Source organism: Typopeltis vanoorti, chromosome 3 (genome assembly GCF_054136105.1).
Source record: "Typopeltis vanoorti isolate ZY-2024b chromosome 3, IOZ_Tvanoo_1.0, whole genome shotgun sequence".
In the NCBI taxonomy this organism is placed as follows: domain Eukaryota; kingdom Metazoa; phylum Arthropoda; class Arachnida; order Uropygi; family Thelyphonidae; genus Typopeltis; species Typopeltis vanoorti.
The window spans coordinates 169,989,062-170,010,494 of record NC_143551.1 but is presented as its reverse complement, the minus strand read 5'-3'; the positions used below and the strand labels follow the sequence as shown (position 1 = coordinate 170,010,494).

At 34.6% G+C, this 21,433-nt stretch overlaps 1 protein-coding gene across 1 annotated transcript in view; it reads left to right on the top strand.

Annotated features, from left to right (window-relative positions):
- Window positions 1-21,433, top strand: part of Rpn1 (regulatory particle non-ATPase 1) — a 243,607-nt gene that overhangs the window by 58,122 nt on the left and 164,052 nt on the right. The window contains exon 7 of the mRNA XM_090416189.1: window positions 10,366-10,510. Within this exon, the coding sequence (XP_090272315.1) occupies window positions 10,366-10,510 (145 nt within the window). The remainder of the gene's footprint in view (window positions 1-10,365; window positions 10,511-21,433) is intronic.

Genomic DNA, 21,433 nt, shown 5'->3' with positions numbered 1-21,433 from the left:
CGCACATAGGTCTCGAGAATCTTCTCTCCCTTCTCTTCCGATATTGGCTGCTTCCCTCCTCAATGTTGTTTTGAAATGTTTCCTGTCATTAGGAAATTTTCTTTTCACAAAAATACTCTTGGTCAGGTGCTGCCGTTTTGTACACCTGATGGAACTTATGCTGCACTGCTTTGATTGATTTCAGCTCAGCTTACCATCAGACAACTCGTGCTTTCTCTGCCCCTGATGCCATGTTTAAAACTACAACAAAACTACGACAACCCTGTCCAGCAGCACCACTGCATCGCGACACCGAAAAAAATTCTGGATGAAACTCGTGGTCTCTGGAATGTTTGAACAACCCAAACCTTACATATTTCCACATTTTGATTTTTTACCATTTGAAACAGTGGAGGCTCAATGTAGACACCCTGTATTTATCATTATTTATATACTTTTGTGATTTAAATGTTTGTGTTCATGATATTGAAATAGATTTTTGTACTGATATTTAGTAAAAATCTGATATTTAACAGATTTTTGTACTCTTTTTTTTCATAATCATTTATAAGAAGAATAAAAGTTTTAATTTTGATGTTTTATGCTTGATACTTCATTGATAAACCCTATTATTTTTTACTGACCCTCCCCCCTTCCTCCCCATGTGACCCACGCATTATGTGGGGAACATACAAACTGCAATATTTGACTCTTGGTGGAAAAAAAAAACTTTGCTGATCTCTTGTCTGGATGATTGATAGGATCTTTTGGCAGAAATGCCCTTGGTGATTAGGGGGGAAATCATGGTGTAATTTATTAACTAAATAAATTTAGTATTTATTATCTATACTGTTCGACCATATATACAAGACTTTTCGACACTTATATGTATGGCAGGAGTAGGAGAATCCATTCCAGTAATAGTGTAATCAATCCATATTGGGGGATGAGTTGTTTATTATTATACATCAGAAAATTAGCTTTTCTTTTATGGACAGTGTAGTTTTCTAGTGGTAACTATTTTTCTTGTATAACAGTTGGAAAATTTTATGTATAAAGCATGTGATTTCATGTGTTGGTGATGATTACGTACATCATCTTATTCCTTTTTCCCCTTCGACATGAATTGACTCTTCTTGGCACCGAGCCAACTAAGGTTCTTACAACTGTGGGTATACAATAGATGCATGCTTATACTACTAAATATCAACATGAGTGATTATCAACATGCAAGCATCCATACCATATTAGACAAAAAAAGTCCATACTCTGAATCAGTGATTGATTTTTTCCGATGCTGTTTTGGATTTGGTATTTGAATGAAGGGTTAAATATTAAATAGCTGACATTGAAACAGTTTATTTTTCACAGTTGAATGAGTTTATTATGAAAGTTGTTTAATGAAGAAAACAGAATTTTATTATTTGTTAAAAGAAAATGTATTTGAGGAGTTCAGGTAATGTCTTTATTACCATTATTAGGATTCACACAATCATTTTGTTAAAGAAACATTTCAGGGTACAACCAAATATATTAAATATACTTTTTTACATAAAAGATTATCAAAATTGAAAGAAACATGCATGAAACATTATGCCATTAAAGAATGCTGCAATAAATTATCATTGTAAGATTGTTCTAACCTGAAGAACCCACTTTAGTACTGGAAGAAATATATCAGTTAAATCCTTTACCTCTTGCAATTGATAAGCAATTAAACTATCAAAGTAATATGTATAATCAACATCGAGATGGTTCGTGGAAAAGTAGAGTGGATAAACACCATTACATATATTTATTGATCTGGAAAAAAGCATACAAATAGTATCCAGGTAAAAAATATGGAAGGAATCAAATGCTAGATTTCTCTCTCATTGGGCGATGTCCGAGTGGAATTGATTACCATTGGATGTTGTGTGTGCATGCAGTATGTGGCCTCCTTTGATGAGGCCATGACTCCTGGAGGTCTCTCTTAATAATAATATTATTATTCTTATTATTAATAATAAAGCATATGAGTTTAAAGCTAGGCATCTCTTTCTCTACTGATAAACAAATGAATGTCGGCTGCACACAGTGCTACTAATTGAACCAGGCTCGTTCAATTCCGTGGGCAGCACAAAGTGTGTGGAAGTTGTAACAATATTTATGGCAAGACTGTGTAGATACCATCAACAATAACATAGCCAGTGAAATTTTATTTCTTTAATCTTCTCTCCATGTGAATCTGTGCATGTGAACCTTTTTTTGCTGAAATATTATATTAATAACAACTGGTCCATATCCTAAATAGAAATTCAGCAGGTACCTAATGTTGTTATTAGTTTTACTCTTCTCATGAAACTCTCCCAGAACATTTCTATGTTCTGGCATTCATTCTTTACTCTTCTGTTTACATTTCCAACAAGAATTTACTTTTTCTTTGTCAGCTGTCTTTTTTTAAATGATTTTTAAAAATTACTGCACTTCTTCCTTAGTGGAACCTTCTTTGCAACCATAGGCACAAATAAGTTATATTCTTCAATGTAGCACTTTCATGTTTGCCCATATCACTCACTCGATATTGTCTGCCATTCAAGATTATCATCCTTGTAGTAACTAACATCTTGTAATTGTTATTGAGAGGAATCTGACCTGTTTTTTGTCTTTGTTCCTCTAACGGCAATTTTGTCAACCAAGTGCTTCACTAATTCTCCTGTTAGTTCCACTTGTTTTCTTTCCTGTTGGTACCTATGAACTCTGCCAATGTTGAATTAGTTCAATTAGTTGATTTTTCACTGTATGCGCTTATTTCCTTGACAAAAATAGTATGGCCTTGTTTTACCAGGCAAAGCCCAAGCCTGCATTAAATTTTGTACCATCCCTTTTCTTTTGGTTTAAGCTAATACTATTTTTTGGCTTAATCCCATGCTCCCAGCCCATTCTCTTGTGATCAGAGTCCTGGTAGGTACTTCCTAATGGGGTATACACAAGTATGTTAGGATTGGACATTAAGTTAGAATGTATAGTCACTTTCTTACATTCCTTAGAAAGTGATGTAGAGATCCCTTTCCAATTATCAAGCTTTGACACCTTAAGTGACCTTAATGTAACCCTTTCCTCTTCTAATCATTTCTTGTCTTAACAGGCAAGATAGATTTAGGAACAAGACTTTTTAAAATGGATTTCAGAGAAGGGCCTAGGTGTATGAGTGTATATATTTAGGAGGGGTAAAGTGTAACAGCATTACAAGTAAATAGTTGCTTGGGCAATATGGAAGATTAAATTCAGATAAAGAATTGTAGTCATTGATACGAAGAAGAATCTTCATAGTAAGATGGCACAGGACATACCATTAGTATAGGCAAAGAATATATAATGGTGGCCCGTATGAAAATGTAGGACTGATGATGCTGTAGAAAGGGAATTCCTTAGCTTAAATAATTTATTAATATTGCAGTTCATGTCTCATCTTCATTTTAATGGGTTTTAAACTATGAAAGGACAGTTTTGCAAAATATGTTTTAATGTGGATACTTTACTTGATCTTGACAGAATTAGAGATTACTATAATTAGATGTTACATGCAGACAATTCTTACTATAGCAGACACTTTTATAATGAATTTATTCTTAACATATGTTGAAAAGCTGCAGCCAAAGTTCATATCATCATCATTGCTATGGTTATTAAAATCATAAAAGTGTTACTTTGTCCTCTGTGGATTTGTAATAGTGCAAACTCTTATGATCTGAAATTTGAAGTTAAAATAAAAAAAGAGTATAAATTTGCTTTCTTTGGTTGAAGTTTTTTTTTTTAAAAAAAGCCTCAATTTGCAAAAAAACAAACAAACAAACACCATTTTGGATTTTAAACCATTTCATATTATCTCATTTAGGTTTAACTTCACAATGAATTGCCTTTTGATTGTACTATAATCAAGTAATACAGTGTAGGAAATTTTTAACGTTGGTGAATCAGATTACTGTACTAGAATGATCCATTTTGAAATTTATTTGCATTTGGATGAGCACTCTCAGAAATACTACAGGATGAACAAAAGTTGCTCAAATGAAATAGCAGTATTATAAGTGGAACTTCTATTTGTCTTTTGCCATTTTCAGTTAGATTTTTATTTTTATCTTGCTTACTTACAGATATTTGGTTATTTTGCCAAACATTGAACTCCTTCAAAACCTTAATTTTTAAATATTGATATAGCTGAACTCAAATATAACTAAATTAAATGTTTCTCACTGTGAAGACTTTATGGAGAAAAGACATATTAGAAATTGGTCTTTTTTGGTATTAAACCACATTCAAAGATGTAAAAAAAAAAAAACTTTAATTTGAGTTGTTTTGTGAAAAAAAACTGTTTCATTTCATCAGGAAATAGCATGAATAAATTAAAAATGGAAATACTCCACATTGATTACTGCTTTTATTCAAGAACATTCAAAGAATTGGTTGAAAACAATGAAGTATCCTCTGCAGTGTAAACAACAAAACAAGGGATGATTTTACATCAAATCTGGACTTCCATCACGATGCACTTGTTATCTACCATTAGTGTACGTGAACCAGCATATCAGTGAATGCATACTTTCCGTTGTTTAAATCATTATTATTACTATTATTTTATGGTGTCTCCAAGGAGTCTGGAGACTCATTGTGGAAGACTCAACTTAACTATTATATCCACAAAACCTGTCATACCTCTCTTTAAACTTATCCACTGTTGGGGAACTCACAACTGATTCTGGAAATCCATTCCCAGTACCATTGACAGGGTATAGTATAGATGCCACCTGCCTCATGGTGCGGCTTAATAATGGCGCTCGTTCAGCTGTATTGCGGCAGGCACCGTCGCTACAATAACAATTCCTGTTTGCAGAGCAAGTGCAGAAAGTTTTCCAAGCTTAAACTGATTAAAAATTATTTGCGACAATGACCCAAGAAAGATTGGTTGGTCTAGCAACTATATCAATAGAGGCAGACATAGCTTATAATTTAATTTAGAAGAGCTTATAAACAATTTTATTGTGCGATATCCCCATAGAGCAAACATTTAATTAATATTATTATATAATCGTTTTGCATTAGTGTTTCTCTTGTAATAAAAACAAAATAGCAATTGGAGGTTTTCTTATATTTTTATAAGGTTAGAAAACTGATGAGGCTTGGGATCTTGGAGTTAATAGATAGGAAGTTAAAGTTTAGGGGTCATGTGGCAAAGATTACAAATACAACTCAAAAGATAATTGCTATCCTGAAACGAACGTTCACATGTAAAGATAAGGATGTGATTTTGTCTCTTTACAAGGCCTTGATGAGACCTCACTTGGACTATTGTATGCAGGTCTGGTTTCCGTTGCGATTCTGATATATTGGAGAGAGTACAAAGGAGAGTGTTAAAAATGATATCAGGATTGTGGAATACTGATTATGAAGACAGATTGAGAATTTGTAGACTGCAGACACTAGCAACATTAGAAAGAGGGTGATATGATTGAGACTTGCAAACTTTTGAAAGGGTCATTCAGAATTTCAGTTAATGGAATTTTTCAATTTATGGAGGGTGGGGAGAGGGCATCCTTGGAAGCTGAGAATGAAGGCTGCCAAGAAGGGTGCGAGGGCTAGATTTTTTTTCTCAGAGAGTGGTGCGTGATTGGAATGGATTGCCTTTGGATGTTGTAAGTGCAAGCAGTGTGAATGAATTCAAGAATAAGTATGATAGCTAGTGTGTGTAGTATGTGGCCTTCCTTGATGAGTGACTCCCTGGAGGTGTCTCTTAATAATAATAATAATAATATATAAAAAAAAAAAAAAATCAGCTAACGCCTTTTTATTCCCATATACGGGAGTAGGCGAGGCCATTTAGCCCTATCTAACTTTTGGAGACTGAGTGGGCAGTTCAATCTCCCCTGGTACCCAATCAGAGATGGATGGCCCAAGGCTATCACTAATTAAGCGGTACGAGTGAAGAGAGACGGCTCAAATGTGCCGCCATCTCGTGGTCTTTAACCCTAACACAATATATTTAATGTCTGAAATAATGTGGGTTCTACGGTCGATTTTCTTGAGTTAACAGGACGAAAAACCCGAGTTTCCGGGAGGAAAAACCTGCTTGCCCGTGCCAGAGATCGACTAACTCGGGAACCGGTAGAAAAAAGGCTTAGAAAAATTTCCTCTAGTCGCCGACTAGACTCGAAACCAACTCTTCCTTCGTGTGGCCAAGCGCCGTGGTGTGCAAACGCCACATCCACTGAGCTACACAGGCCATATAATAATATATATTATATATAATATTTTATAAATAATATTTTATTTTATTTATAATATTTTATAAATAATATTTTATTTTATTTATAACATTTATTTATATATAAATTTATAATATCATTCAGTGTATATTTATGCATTATAACTCACCATAGAAGTCAGCTGAGCAGGGAAAGCTGAACTTGTTAGCGAAATGCTTACCTTATTCACTCTAATATGACTTGCCCTCGCATATAACTCGCACCTCTGATTTTACTTTACGAAAAAAGACATCAAAACGTTTTGCATATTACCTCGCACTCGAAAAAATGTTTAAACATGTTCACGTTGAGGCGATAGTAACTCGCTCCCCACTCGGTTAAAAACACGCCCTCCCCAAAGCCATTATACTGCAGTTGCAAGAAAAATAAGTGTAGTTTTATTGTATCCCTAAATAAGGTACAGAGACCTTTGCAGTCTGTATAATTTCTCAGTCTGTATATATTTCTCAACAAATAGTGTGATTTATTAATTAGCGCCATTTTTATTCCAGCTGTCTCAATTGCACTATTATTGTTCCCTCCCACAGAAACTGTGCTGTACAGACTCAAGTCAACAACTGTGTTTCATTGCATAAAAGTTATGTCCCAGCAAAAAGATCGAAGAATGGCGACAAAATGATGCAGTAGGGTTGACTATTTTAAATATTTCACATATAAACGTATCTTTTAAAAGCATTTTAAAAATCATTGAATTTTGCTTATGTCTCCCTGGATCTAACGTTCCCACTGAATGAGTATTTTCTTTAGTGAACAATATGTGGACCAGTGAAAAACAAACCCAATTAAAAATCGAAACATTGAAAGCATGCATTTATACCAAATGAAACCTTGACATGACTTGAATACAGTTTTATGAATTTTTAAAACACAAAACCTGATTTATTTAAAAAAGTTCATTCTTGTGTAAAGTATCAAAATTAAATTGTTTAAAGTAATAATATGATTGTTTAAAATGCTATGTATGTGCTTATATTTTACAGTAAACGTTATAAAGCTTTTTAGTTTTAGTGAAACAAAACTAAAAAGCTTTATAACTTTTGTTTCACTAAATTTGAAACAAATTTAATGATTTTTCCTTTGTTTTCTCCAAAAAAATATGGTCACTGTACATATATTGTGTGTGTGAGTTCGCCTACCAGCTCAACCCAAACAAGCAGGAATAAAATTCGACTAAGAGTTGAAACTTTGTGTGAGTTGAGCCTGCTGGTAATGAGAAGTTCCACTGAGACAATAAACACCAACCCATCATGAATGTGTTAAAACTAGGAAATATATAGCGAATGTTGTTATGACAGTTTCAGATGTTATGGAATTCGATTAAAGAGAATTAGCATTTCAACTCAGCACTTGTCGATTGCCTCTATCTTTGGATCGCGTGAACCGCACCAATCATATGCACGTCTTCACAGCTGCTCTCTCATGTAAAACAAAATTTAATTTGTACGTATTGTAATAATTAAAAAAAAAGTTGAATCATTTATAAGCGTATAAAAGGATATCACCTGTAAATCATTGATGTGCCAGCAATATTCTCGGACATGCTACCTCTGGCACGTGTGCCATAGGTTCGCATTCTATGCTTTATCCAAATGTAAGCAAATTCGGTGCATGAAGTATCTTCACAATTGGGCTACTTCTGTATAGAGGATTATAACCTCATATCAGTTGCATTAGTATCCTATGATGCAAAGCATATTCTCCCTTTCAGATATGTATCATGCTATGCATTATGGGAAGGACTACTATCCAGACTGGTTTCATCCTTTATTGAGGTCTCATCAGTTGAGCCAGACCCAGAAGTGATTCCAATATTGAATAAATGCAGAAGTCGTATATTTCCCATATGCAAGTAATGAAAAATAGTTTAATCACCTTATATTAAGATACTCTGGATCAGCGATCGACATTGAAAGTTTTTTCACTTGGTTATAATATAAATTTATGTTGCCAAGAAATTATATTCTCGTTAATTCTTTATCTAAATGTAAGCAAATAAAGTTTGCTGATGAAATATCTTGATGACTGGGCTACTAGTATACAAAGGTTTATAACTTCACATCAAAACTGGTCTGGGTAGTGCCCCTTCCCATGATGCATAGTATTATACATGCCTGCAAGGGGTGTGCTTTGCATTATAGGATACTAAGGCAGTTGTAAAGCCTAAGCCTTTATATAGAAGTAGTTTAATTGTGAAGATATTTCATAGGCAAACTTTGTTTGTTTACACTTGGATAGAGGAATAAACAAGAATATAATATCTTGGATCTTTAATTATAAAACAAATAGGTAGTTTTAGAATGCTATTCAAATTTCAGTCTAGGAATATGCTGCTAAGTGTATAATCTCATAATTATAATCTCTTTATAATTTGATGGAACAAGTCTGTCTTTAAAGGACATGAAAGTAGTAAGTGACATTGAATTCGTCAACATATTGTAGCGAAATTTAGTGTCTATGCATATAGTTCATAGACTATTCAGATTATGTATAAATACATAATGTGTACGATGGTGGTCTGAAAAGTTCTCGGCCTAATAATGAAAAAACAAATAATTTCAAAATTATTTTTATTTTTCAACATAATCTCTCTTAAGACTAATACATTTATTCCAGCGATGCTCCAACACCATTATCCCCTCCCTGTAGTGGTTCTCAGTAAGATCTGCAAAATACCCCTCTACACTGCAATCACCTCTTGATTCGAAGAAAAATGCTGACCAGCGGGGAAGAGACAGAAGTCCGAAGGAGCCAAATCTGGGTAATAGGGTGCATGTTCCAACAATTCATAGTGCAGATCCCTTAATTTTCCCATTGCCAAAACACGTTTGTGGGCAGGTGCTTTGTCCTGATGAAAGATGATTTTTTTTCTTCTGCAAACCAGGTCTTTTCTCACGAATTTTTTCGTCTAGTCTGGTTAAAAGATCGAAATAATGTTTTCCGGTTATTGTTTTACACTTTTCAAGATAATTAATAAACAAAATGCCTTTAACATCCCAAAACACCAATGTCATGACCTTTCCTGCTGATGGAACCGACTTTGTCTTCTTTTGTGCTGAAAAACCAGCTTCTGTTTACTATTTTGACTGCCGTTTGGATTCTGGTGTGTGTGATGGTGAATCCAAGTCTCATCCATAGTAATAAATCGATGCACAAATTCAGTTTTATTCTTGTTAAAATGCTCCAAGCACTGTTCAGAGATTTTCATGCGAGTGCGTTTTTGATCTCCTGTGAGCAAGTGCGGCACCCATTTTGCACAAAGTGATTCTTCATGCAAAATATATCCTACACTTTCTTTTGAAATCCCTGTAGTCTCAGCAATTTTACGCACTTTGACTTGCTGGTCATCCAATACCATTCTTGATCAATGATTTCTGGTGTTGTTACACTTTTTGGATGTCCTTCATGTGGATCATCTTCAAGGCTGGTATGGCCACGTTTAAACTCTGGAGCCCATTTCTTAATTGTCGAAAATGAAGGAGAGGAGTGCCCATAAACTTTTATCAACTTCAAATGAATTTCTTTTGGCGTTAAATTTTCTTTTACAAAGAATTTTATAACCGCACGATACTCAATTTTATCCATTTCAAGGAATACACATAACACTTTTGCTTCAGACAGCTACTTGATACAATGACTTGCAATTTCACATGAATGCTAAGCATTCATGTGAAATTGACAGATGTGCCAACTTAGAAAAAAAAAATCTTGCTGATAGTGCTGCCATCTATGGTCGAGGCAAAGAACTTTTCAGACCACCTTCATACATGTTAGGCTCAGTCTGTCACTGCCAAGTTAGAGTAGTTAATTCTATCTCTATAGGGTTATGTCTTCTAGCAGGATAAAAAATGTCTCTCTGTATGAGATTTGGCTAAATTTCCCTTCATTTGAATAATAGGTTATTAACATCAAAGACTGGTCACACATCTTTTCATCCAAAGTTCTTACTGACTAAACTGCTATGACTCTCGTATTCATTTGGAATGAAAATATAAATGAGGTTAGAATATAATTTTGTATTTTTTTGTATTTCAGTTTTGTTTCATTCAATTTATTCAATACTTATCAAAAAATCACTTAATTTCAGCATAATTCAAAAGCAGATGGCCTTCATGTTAGGTCGTCAGCAGATCTTTTTGAAGGTTAATGAAGATATTGAACACCATGAAGAATTAGTCGATATAATGTCTAATGCCCATTTAAATAATCATTTTGTAGCCTTAGGAAGAGAGGTAAGAACTGCACAATATATAAATTTATAAATTGAATTATTTAGAATTATATATATATAAATTTATAAATTGAATTATGTAGAGTTATAGTCAATGCTCATTAGTCTAATGGCATTAGTACCATACAAAAGAAACTGCATTGTAACAAAACAGTGAAAGTTGTCTACATCTTGACATGCCATCAGAAAATTAATCGATGAAACATTTAATCCTGACGGTAGAACATTTTTAATCAACATGCATTAAAATTTCGAGTGGAAAGTTATATAACCTACCTCATTTCCAATTGTATGTTATGCACAATGGATTGTCATCACTAAGTAACTTTGAAACCTGATTAATACTCTAATGGCACAATTAATCCTGTCTGCACAGTGTATTATGGTGGTATTTGCATGTGTTCTGGCTATTTTTCCCTCTTTTGGGATGAAAAATCAGTTTCCAGGAAGGAAAACCTTGCCACCTTTTTATGAGACCAGATAATTCATCTTCAGTTTTTCATGTCCTAGATCACTGATGGTGAACCTATTACACATGTGTCAGCACTGACACACTTGAGGGTTTCAGGTGCACACCTTGGATGTTGAAAAATATTGGTATTCTGATGAAAAAACTGTGATAAATCGTGTAAGATCGCTATCAGTTAAGGCGAAGGTAGGTTTGTTCATTGAAAGAACTTTCTACCAGTAGTCAGCAACAGAAAAGTCATTAAATGTAATTTCAGTTTATTAATTTAATTGTATAATATGAATTCATAGATTTTATATCAATGTCCTATTAAATAAATATCCTAATATGATATGTATAAGTCACCATCTATGATTATATAGTTATATTTATAATGCATATATGCAAGTGGCACATCAACAACATCAATATTTTAAAAAAAAAAAAAAAAAAAGTTTGAAATGCCTGGGTAAAAAGTTTTGCCATCACTGTCCTATATGTTATTCAAACCTAGGGTATTTCCAAACAAAGGACATTGTTGAAACTGACTGAGCTATGGAGGCTTGGTTCTGTATATACAGAGCTTTCAGTGTATACAGTAAAACCCCTTTTTTACACTTTTCAAGGGACTGATGGAAAAAAGTGTAAATAGCAGGAAATGTAAAAAAAACATTAAAGGCTAAAAGATGACTTACTAGTATGTGAGTCTACATAATAGATTACAAAATTTAATAACTGAAAATAAATGAATTTACAATTACTTACATTTATCTATTTAAAAAAATCTTTAATTGTTGGTTGTTTTTTCTTTTTTTTTTTTTTTTTCTTTTTTTTGACATAGCGCCAGATTGCTTTGTATTGAGCTCAATGCTTGACTTGTTTTTTTATTATCGTGTTCAAAGTGGACACGGAGAGTCCAAGATCTTTTACTAAATGCTCACGTGTTCTGGCATGCCAAGCTACATGTTGCAGAATTGCCATCTTCTCTTCTACCGAAATAGATTTTCTGTCTTTTTTCTCCATGTTACTAACATGGATAATCCACTACTGCAACTTGAAAGCAACTTTCCCATGCTAAATTACTTAGCAAAATTCTGCAATATCAATTCGTACTGTGATTGAAAAATCACAGTATTGCTCATCACTACATTACTGCTGCAAGTGTGCAAGTCACGAAAGCAATGCCATCTGGGAACAGAAATTATTGGATTTCTGCAGAAATCGATTCGAAAATCAGTTTTGCCACCCGAGAAAAAAACGTAAATTACAGGATATAATGTCCAGATCAACTTGTTAATGGCGAGAAAACAATATATCATAAGAATAGGCCTTAAGATGGGACCAACGGAAAATGACGTAAATGGCAGGAAAACGTAAATTGCGGGAACGTAAAAATGGGTTTTACTCTATATGTATCGGTTGCTGGTGAAGATGAAATGCATAACTAGATTTCCCTTATAGGTGAAAAGAGTAATTATCATAGGAGACTAATAATCAGACCATTAGTTGGGTAACACTGAGATTAAGTCAAACTTATTGACTGTTGTGAGACCTTTCTAAAGTATGTGACAGAGGGAGCTTAAGGTCAGATAGCATTGGATTTGTTATGTCTAAGAGGTTTTTAATTAAACACATTGTTTTACTGAAAAATTGATATTGTTTACATGATGTACTAACCTTGGTTAATATATAAATATCCTGGTACAAAGGATATTTATAATCCTTAGTACCTTGCTTTGTAATCTGGATATTTATATAATATAGGTCATTGACTATACAAAGCAAGAATTTTTGACCAACTGAAGACTAAACCTGGTCCCTGTGGTCCATGGGAAGCATTAAAAAATTTCTTTAGTTACTGCAGCATTGAAATTCATTCCTTAAATCTGAAGAATGAATGGTTAGTGTGAAATGGATATGCACACTTATTAAGAAAGAAAAATCCAAAAAAAAAAAAAAAAATGTCATCATCATCAAAGTCCTGACATGTACTCTCAAAGGTGTACAGGATATGATAGTACTACATGAAAAATTTACATCATTATTAACTTACTATCTACAATTTTCCTACAAATCAGTCTGTTACTGTCAAGACTCCAACATTATCATATCTAATATTTCTATCGTCTAAGGCACTTTGTACCATATCAATCCACCTATACCTTGGTCTTCCTCTGGGTCATTTTCTTGCCAACCTGGCAGAGGACACTTGTTTTGCTAATCTTTCCTCGCCCATTCTGTTTAAGTGACCATACCACCTGAGATTAGCTCTCTAATGCATTCCTGGATGCTGACAATGTCAAGTTCTTTCCAAATATCCTAGTTTTTAGTATAATATTACCATTGATGCCATCTGTTCACACCTCTAATCTTTCTCAGGACTATATCTGCGGTCTCTAGTCTTTGGTCAAGTGTTTTACTTCTGACCCGGCTCTCAGATCCATAAGTTAAAACTGGAACACTGTCTTGTATACAGCTAATTTAGTGTTCTGACTAATTTCTTTCTTATTCCATATGAATTTATTCAGTTGACTTCCTACTGTACCAGCCTTATTGATTCTGTTGTCTATTTCCATATTTAATTTACCATCTTAACTAAGAATCGTGCCTAAGTAGCTGAAATGTTTTACTTGTTCTGCAGGTTCTCCGTTCACAACGCAGTTGACAATTTCAGTGATTCTGCCTATTTTCATTGTCTTTGTCATTTTATTGCTGACCTTCATACCATATCTATTACAACAGTTATTCAATTTAGTCAGGGAATCTTGGAAACTTGTAGTGGATTTATTTAAAACTCTAACATCGTCCGCTTACAGCAAAGAGCTGACATTAACATCTCCAATTCTGATATCATGTTCAATACTGCTTTTCTTCATAATGTGATCCATATAGATAATGAATAACAGAGGGGATAATGTACATCCTTGTCTCACACCAGATTTAATATTAAACCATCTTCCTGTACTTCCTTCAATTCTAACTGCTGACTTACAACTCAAATAAAAACTAAGTATTGCTTGATATAATGCCGCATTGACACCATATAACTGTAGCGTATTGAATAGCTTCTCTCTTGGCACCTTGTCAGATGCCTTCTCCAGATCGAGAAAACTTAAATACAGATCTTTGTTATATTCTCGTGCTTTCTCAACTATTTGTCGTAAAGTGAAGATCTCATCCTGGCAGCCTCTATTTGGCCTGAATCCAGCTTGTTCTTCACCAAGCTTTTCTTCCACAATTCATCTCAACCGTTTCTTGCAAAAATCTTGCCAGAACACTGGGTAGGGAAATACCTCTGTAATTCTCACATTCAGTTTTATTTCCCATTTTATATATGGGTACTATGAGAGCTCTACTCCAATTATCGGGAATTCGTCCCTCACCTTGTCAGGCACCTTGTCAGATGCCTTTTCCAGATCGAGAAAACTTAAATACAGATCTTTGTTATATTCTCGTGCTTTCTCAACTATTTGTCGTAAAGTGAAGATCTCATCCTGACAGCCTCTATTTGGCCTGAATCCAGCTTGTTCTTCACCAAGCTTTTCTTCCACAATTCATCTCAACCGTTTCTTGCAAAAATCTTGCCAGAACACTGGGTAGTGAAATACCTCTGTAATTCTCACATTCAGTTTTATTTCCCATTTTATATATGGGCACTATGAGAGCTCTACTCCAATTATCGGGAATTCGTGCAGGCCTTTTGAACTATTGATGCAGCCACTATAAGAAGACGTTAATACCACCACCATACTTCAGCATTTCTGGTTGAAAATCATCTACTCCTGCTGCCTTTCCACATTTCAAGCCTCTGTTGGCTTTTTCTACTTCAAGTATGGATATGTATTCCTGACTGTATGCCTGTTGGGTGTTTTTTACCACTTTGCTATCACTGCTTGTTTCATTTAGCAATTTTTCGAAGTAATTACTCCATACTTCAAGGATATCTTTTTCTCCCATTTTCATGTCACCTTTATCATTTCAAACTTCTTTTACCCTCTTTCCTCCATTTTTAAGCTTCTTCAACAACAACCTCCAGAATATCTTACCGCCTTCTTGATATTTATTTTCTATATTCTGGCCGAAGTCCTCCCATTACTTTCGCTTAGCTAGTTTTACACAGTGTTTAGCTTTCTTACATTTGTCTCTGTATTCTCTAAGAGCACAAGCTGACTTATTTGCCAGGAACTTTTGATATGCTTTCTTATTTTCCTTCACTGCCTCTTCCTGTGTCCACCATGGAGTTCTGATTTTTCTATCCTTACTGACAACCTCGCCACATGCCTCTCTGGCTGAATCAATCAGGGTTTTCTTCAAGGATTGCCACTGAATCTCCAAGGTTTGGTTCCTGGTCTCAAACTTTCATTTTTTCTTCAATAAGCTTTGTGTATTTTTGTCTACAGTTCACATCTGAGAGCTGCTCAACTTTTATTCGCTTGAAACTTTCTTATATGTTATTCTTTTCAATATGAAATTTAGTTTTATCCTGCTCAAGACTAAATAGTGATCACTTTCTATTTCAAATCCTCTGTATTCTCTGGTGTCCTGCAACAGGAAGAAAACATCACTATCAACAATAACATAGTCAATTAGACTTTTCTTATTCCTTGCCTCTTCTCTCCATGTGAATTTGTGCACATTTTTATGTTGGAACATGTTGTTAGTAATAACCAGTCCATGTCTTGAGCAGAAATCCAACAGATATTTGCCATTATTATTAGCTTTGCTCCTCTCTCCAAACTTTCCAAAAACATTTTTGTATGTCTCACAATCATTTCCTACTCTGCTATTTAGATCCCCAACAAGGACCAACTTTTCCTTTTTCATTGTGTCAGTTGCTTTTTCTAAAGCATCAAAAAATTCCTCCACTTCTACCTTAGTAGAACCTTATGTGTGACCATAGGCACAAATAAGTCTCATTGTCCAATTTCCCATTGTGATATTTGCACACATCACTCTACTTGAGACTGTCTGCCATTTAAGAAGATTAGCCTCGTATTTTGTGTTGAATACTATGGCTACTCCTTCTTTTCCTTGATTATCATTGCCTGAATATAACATTTTGTATTTATTGCTCAAAAACATCTCACTAGTTTTTGTCTTTTTTGTTTCAGTCACCCCTATTATGTCGATCTGGTACTTATCTAATTCCTCAGCTAGCTTCATTTCTTTGCCATTCAGGCTTCTTATGTTGATAGTTCTGATCATTAACTCTGGTGATGTTGATTTGTTCCAGTAGCTGACTTTTTGCTGTTCACCTATATTCCCTGCGAAAACAACGGGGCCTTGTGTAACTGTACGACTACCCAGCCGGCATGAAATTTTGTCATGTTGTACCATCATTTTGTATATTGGTTTAAGCCAATGAGAATACAATTTGGTCGGCTAAATCCCAAATTGCCAGCCCATCCTCGTTCACCCAACAGGATGCACCACGAGAAGGCGAGGATTAGACATTCAGTCAGAAGCCCTGGTCTGTTCTCTGCATTCCTTTAAAGGCTATGTGGGGGTCTCCTCTCAGTTATACAGCTTTGACCCTTAAAAAAAAAAAAGTCAGTTGTGAAAATCAAAGATTTTCATGACTGATATCTCTTGTAATGTTTCTGGCATGAGCCAGAAATGTTACAAGCATTGCATGGAAAACTGTAAACATACTGCTCTGCATGTCGAGGACAACCCAAAAGAATTAAATTGTTCTGCAACTAAAAGAATGATTGTGAAAGAATAACCCTATTGAATGCAGATGGTATACAAGTAGTAAGTGTAGAATAGATTGTTCAAATAAATAGCGCCGAGTGCCCATTTTGCAAAGAGCTAACAACCTGCAGCAAGTGATATGGAGCTCAGTGCTACATCTAGTCAGCATAGATGTAGGTTTGGTTCTACATCCCTGCTGAATGATGTTAATCAAGATGTTCAGAAGAATTAGGTATTAGATCTGTTTGTAAACTTAATAAGAATTTGGAAATGAGGGTGATGGGATTCCAGCACAGATACTAAAGCAATGTTCAGAAGAATTGGTTGTGCTCTTGACCTAGCTGTATAACTGAGTCTAAGTATATGAAAGATTCCACAAGAGTTGAAAAAATGTACAATAATCCTGTTGCATAAAGGTTCTGCAAATACTGAAGTATTTATCAACCTATCAGTACCTACAGAATGGTAGTAAGGATATTGAAATGTTGGTAAAAGCTTATTATCTTATAGGTATTTTCATGGAGTCAGAAGACGCATTGCAGGGATTCCATTATTTACATAATACCTATCATACCTTTCCCCTAAAGTCATTCACCTCAACCACTTCTGACCACCCGTTCTGGCCATTCATCACCCTGAAAGCAAAAAATCTAGTCCAGAAACCCTTGCTAGCCACACACTCACACAATTTCCATGGGTGACCCTTGTTTTCTCCCTTATTGCCATGAGGGGGGGGGAGTCTCCATGTGAATCCTATAAAACCCCATTATATGCTTTATCACATCTCTTTTTTGCCTATCAGCGAGTTTTTGAAGCCTACAGACCTTCAGTCTGTAGGAGAATGAAGGATGTCAAGAAAGGGATTGAAAGCTAGTTTTTTTTCTTTCATAGAGCAGTGCGTGATTTTAATGGCTTACCTTTCAAGGTAATGTGCAGTAATGTGAATAAATTAAAGGATGTATGATAGCTGGTCTAGGTTAGGTGATGTGCAGCTTCCCTGGATGAGTCCCTGACTCCCTTTAAGTCTCATTATAATAATATTAATACTGGAATACCTAGATCATCGTGGTTATTGTTGCCACTAAAAATACTGCAATAATTGAATCCGCAATAATCAGGATAAATAATGCGTGTAAAATGGGTGATCATTGCCAAGGATTTTTCAAATCTATTAATTAAATTTTATATATGAAGTAAAAAAGAAATGTGTTAAACATGTTAAGTAAAAAAATGAAGGTTCATTTAGAAAAACGAGATTATTCTTTAATCTTTATTTATATATAAGCAGTACATACAATTATTCTTTCTTGAATAAAAATTGGTGTAGAGTTATCTGGTGGAATTTCTTCTTTCTTTTTTTCTTCGTATAAATGGTAGCAACAGATGGAATTTTCAATTTCCTGACGAACTTTCATTGATTGCTCGAGATCACCGTTCAAGATTTTTTCTTTAAAATTTTCAGCCATTCTAAACATTTAATCTATTTCTTTGAGGGTAAATTCCTTCGGTGCCACGTCAATTTGTTCGTCATTATTATCGATTTGAGCATCGCAAGCACATTCTCTCTCGAGGTTAATTAGGTCTTCATCATCCTTATTGTGTGACTGAAGCAGGTCCTGAACATCACCTTTTTCAATTTCTTTTAGTCCTAGATCGAAGCCAAGCTTAGTTATGTCATTGATAACAAGGGTTACTTCATTTTCAAATCCTTTAAAATCATTTGCACAATGAGGAATAATCTTTTGCTACTCTGCTCTCAGGTTGCTAGATGTTACTTCACTCCATGCTTCCTTGACATTCTCAATGCAATTTTTGATATTGAATGCCTTCCAGAATTCTGTCAGTCATAGCTTCATCTCCTGTAGTCTTTTCTATTGCTTGTTAAAAAGTTCTTCGTAGGTAATATGCCTTAAAGGATGCGATTACACCTTGATCCATTGGCTGGATGATGGAAGTGGTATTAGTTGATGACTAGGAGCATTATCTAATATCAACAAGATTTTAAAATCAAGATTTAATGACTTGCAGCACCTTTCAGCTTCAGGACAAAAACAGTTTTTTAACCAATCCTCAAAAATAGTTTTTGTCATCCAAGCTTTTCTATTGAATCTCCGATGAACAGGGAGAAAATTTTTATCTAAACTTCTAAGCAGGCGAGGATTTTGTGAACGATAAATAAAGAGAGGCTTCATCTTGTAATCTCTAGAAGCATTGCCACATAGTAAAAGTGTTACACATTCCTTCGAAACCTTGTAGCCAGGCTGTGATTTTTCATTTTTTGTTAAAAATGTTTTAGTGGGCATTTTTTTTCATTAAGCCTGTTTCGTCAGCATTAAATATCTGATCATCGGTATAATTTCCTTCTTCAGTCTGTTGCAAATCACCAGGAAAACTAGCTGCTGCTTTTTCATCGGCACTTGCAATTTCACCTTGTACACTATGAATGCTCAATCGCTTTTTAAACTGATCAAACCACCCTGAACTTGCAGAGAAAGTTTCTTCCACTACTGACACCGAATCATTTTAGCTTTCTAATTGTTTTCTTTTTAAAGTTTCAAACAAATTCAATACTTTTGTTTTTATAGTCATTTGACTAAGAGGTATGTAACCAAATTAAGATTTGGTTACAATCTTCTATCCACACTGATAATAGTGTTTCCATTTCAGTCATTTCATTTCAGATAACTTCTGTTTCTCGTAGTTTGGGACCCTGACGAGGTTGATGCACTTATGTCCTAGTTGCTTATAGTTTGCAGCGTGTTCTAAAATATGGCAAGCAGTTGATTCATTTAGACCGTACTCTCTTGCAATTCTAGCTTTGGTTATGCCTGCTTCATACTTATTTATCATATGCTACTTATCTTTTAAGCTGATCACTCTACGTTTCGTCTTGATAGCTGTAGACTTGATATCATCCTTGTTTCTTTTAGCATTCATTGTAGGGGTAAATGGTGAGTGGCGAGTAGGCGCCGTTGGATAAAAACGAAGCGCTACAAGAGAGCGATACCTGGAGAGTGGCGACTCGAACTGGTTGCGTATGTAGTGGGCTACATCTCACGGACGTGATAATTTGAATTTGGAGCGCAATAATTGGAATTTTGGTATGAAATTACAAACTGCGATAAATTGAGAATCGTGATAATCGAAACCGCGATAATCGAGGTATTCCTGTATTTAATAATGCATTGTTTTTCAACTTTCTGAATTTATTATTTTCATTTCAAGTAGATATAAAAAATTATTAATGAATATTTTTTTATTCTTTTCACACATATTTGTGCCTTATGTCCAACATAGTATATAAGTATGACAACTTTAAATGTAATGGTTGTTATCTCCCACCCCCAAATGATATATGGAATGTATTTTCCTTTTAAAGTATAAGCAAACATCAGTATTCGGCTCTTCTACGAGGAGGGATGGAAAGTTCTGATAAACACCTAGAAAAAAAAATTATATTAAAGCAACTGAATAACTAGAAGAAAGAACATACTAGTAGCAGAGTTATGAAGGTGACTTATGTTCTTTCTTGTGGTTATATCAGTTGCTTTAATATCAATTTTGTACTGAATGTTTATCAGTACTTTCCACCCTGTCCCCCTGTAATGTGTTCATTTATTATATGGTCTAATTTTGTATATCCTTAAATTGTTCTTCAAATCGCATATCTGCTACCTGTATTTTACTTGAATCTTTCTTTTTAACAGTCATATTTCTGAGATACTCCCACTATATAATAGAGTGGAAGTGGCTAATACTTTGCAAAATTTAATTTTAATTTCTCATCTTGTTTTTTTCTTCATTGTCCTTTTAATTGTTCCACAGATTTTCTGAAATTTATTTTTTCGTCTATATATTTGTCTTTTAGATAGGTTATTATTTGTTATTATCATCATCAAATTCCTGATATATACTCTCGGGGGGGGGGGGGGGATGTACAGGATATGATCGTACTACATGAAAAATTTACATCATTACTAACTTCCTATCTACAATTTTCCTCCAAATCAGTCTGTTAAATGTCAAGACTCCAATATTATCAGGTCTCATATTTCTGTCTTCTAAGGCACTTTTTACTGTATCAATCCACCTATATCTTGGTCTTCCTCTGGGTCTTTTTCCTGCCAACCTGAGATTAGCTCTGCTAATGACAATATCAAGTTCTTTCCTAATATCCTCGTTTTAATATCATATTGCTAATGATGCCATCCAGGGCTGGACGTCACCCGCCTGCAGAGCTGAAATGGGTGACCTCAAACAAATGGCAATTTATTTATTTATTTTTATTTTTGTCATAATCATGTGGAAAGAATTTACAAGAAAGAAATTAAATTACACATTTGTTCTTGAAAGCATTTTATTAATTAAAATTTAAATTTCCTAGTTTTGATATTAACAAAATTATTTATATATATTAATTATATATAGTAAATGATATCTACTACTTATCAACAGTAACCAAAGCAAATAACTGAATTTATTGTTTTCATTTCAAAATAGAAACCATCCCCATGAAACGGGCAGTTATAGTTGTCAATCTTAAAATCCTATATCACATTACACCTGGTTAGAACCGTTTAGAATTACTTACATTGGCGACATGATGATTTCACAGAGCTCTGCACTGGTTGAACCCGGCCAAACGACTACTAGCACTTCAGCGGAATGAGACTCTAAGGTCCCGTTGAAAATGCACTACAGGATAGGGTCATTGCACAGGGCTGCTCTGAGCCGAGCGAAGCAGTGAGCTTGCTGCCTAAGAAGGCGCGTTCATGACAATCT